The sequence below is a fragment of the Penaeus monodon genome, chromosome 25, assembly GCF_015228065.2.
Source record: "Penaeus monodon isolate SGIC_2016 chromosome 25, NSTDA_Pmon_1, whole genome shotgun sequence".
Lineage (NCBI taxonomy): Eukaryota > Metazoa > Arthropoda > Malacostraca > Decapoda > Penaeidae > Penaeus > Penaeus monodon.
The window spans coordinates 2,279,851-2,280,483 of record NC_051410.1 but is presented as its reverse complement, the minus strand read 5'-3'; the positions used below and the strand labels follow the sequence as shown (position 1 = coordinate 2,280,483).

General features: G+C 32.4%; 1 protein-coding gene across 1 annotated transcript in view; it reads left to right on the top strand.

The window, feature by feature from the left end:
• The window catches only part of LOC119589426 (ankyrin-1-like), a gene marked incomplete in the record, with an annotated part of 21,010 nt that overhangs the window by 17,633 nt on the left and 2,744 nt on the right, over positions 1–633 (top strand). Inside the window, 1 exon segment of the mRNA XM_037938033.1 lies at positions 527–625. Within this exon segment, the coding sequence (XP_037793961.1) occupies positions 527–625 (99 nt within the window).

Here is a 633-nt window from a genome sequence, read left to right as displayed (position 1 = left end):
GTATAGATATATGTGAGATGCTGTATGATGTAGCATGTTGTACGTTATGATATGCTGCGTGATATGATATGCTTTAAACAATGCAGTATGCTGTAAGTTATGATATATTTTACAATATGGTATACTTATGATGTAATGAAAGCCACAGTTTGATCCCTGTTTTTATGTGTAATATTAATTGGTGTGTCTTTATTCTTTATACATAAGGAATCACTATTATGAAATCGTAAAACACGTGAAAAAAGTACTTAGAGAGAGAGATTTAAATCACAATACGTAAAGTTCTCAACGAGCCTAGAAAATAAAACACAAATCAATTCCTTACACCAAAAAATCACGAACAATTTTGGTCCCTTGACACCATACTCACTAAGTATATTTATTATATTATTATTTCTTTTATTGGATGTTTCCGTATTAAATCATATGATATCATTTGCTATATTTATTTCATATGTTTCCTTATTATATCATATTACATTATTTACTATATTTATTCGACGTGTTTTCTCACTCCATGATTCAGGCAGGACCGCTCTACACCATGCAGTGATTGAAAAGAAGGCGGTGTCAGTGAACCTGCTCCTGGCTGCTTGCTGTAACACCACTCTGAAAACGAAACGAGGTAGTGTG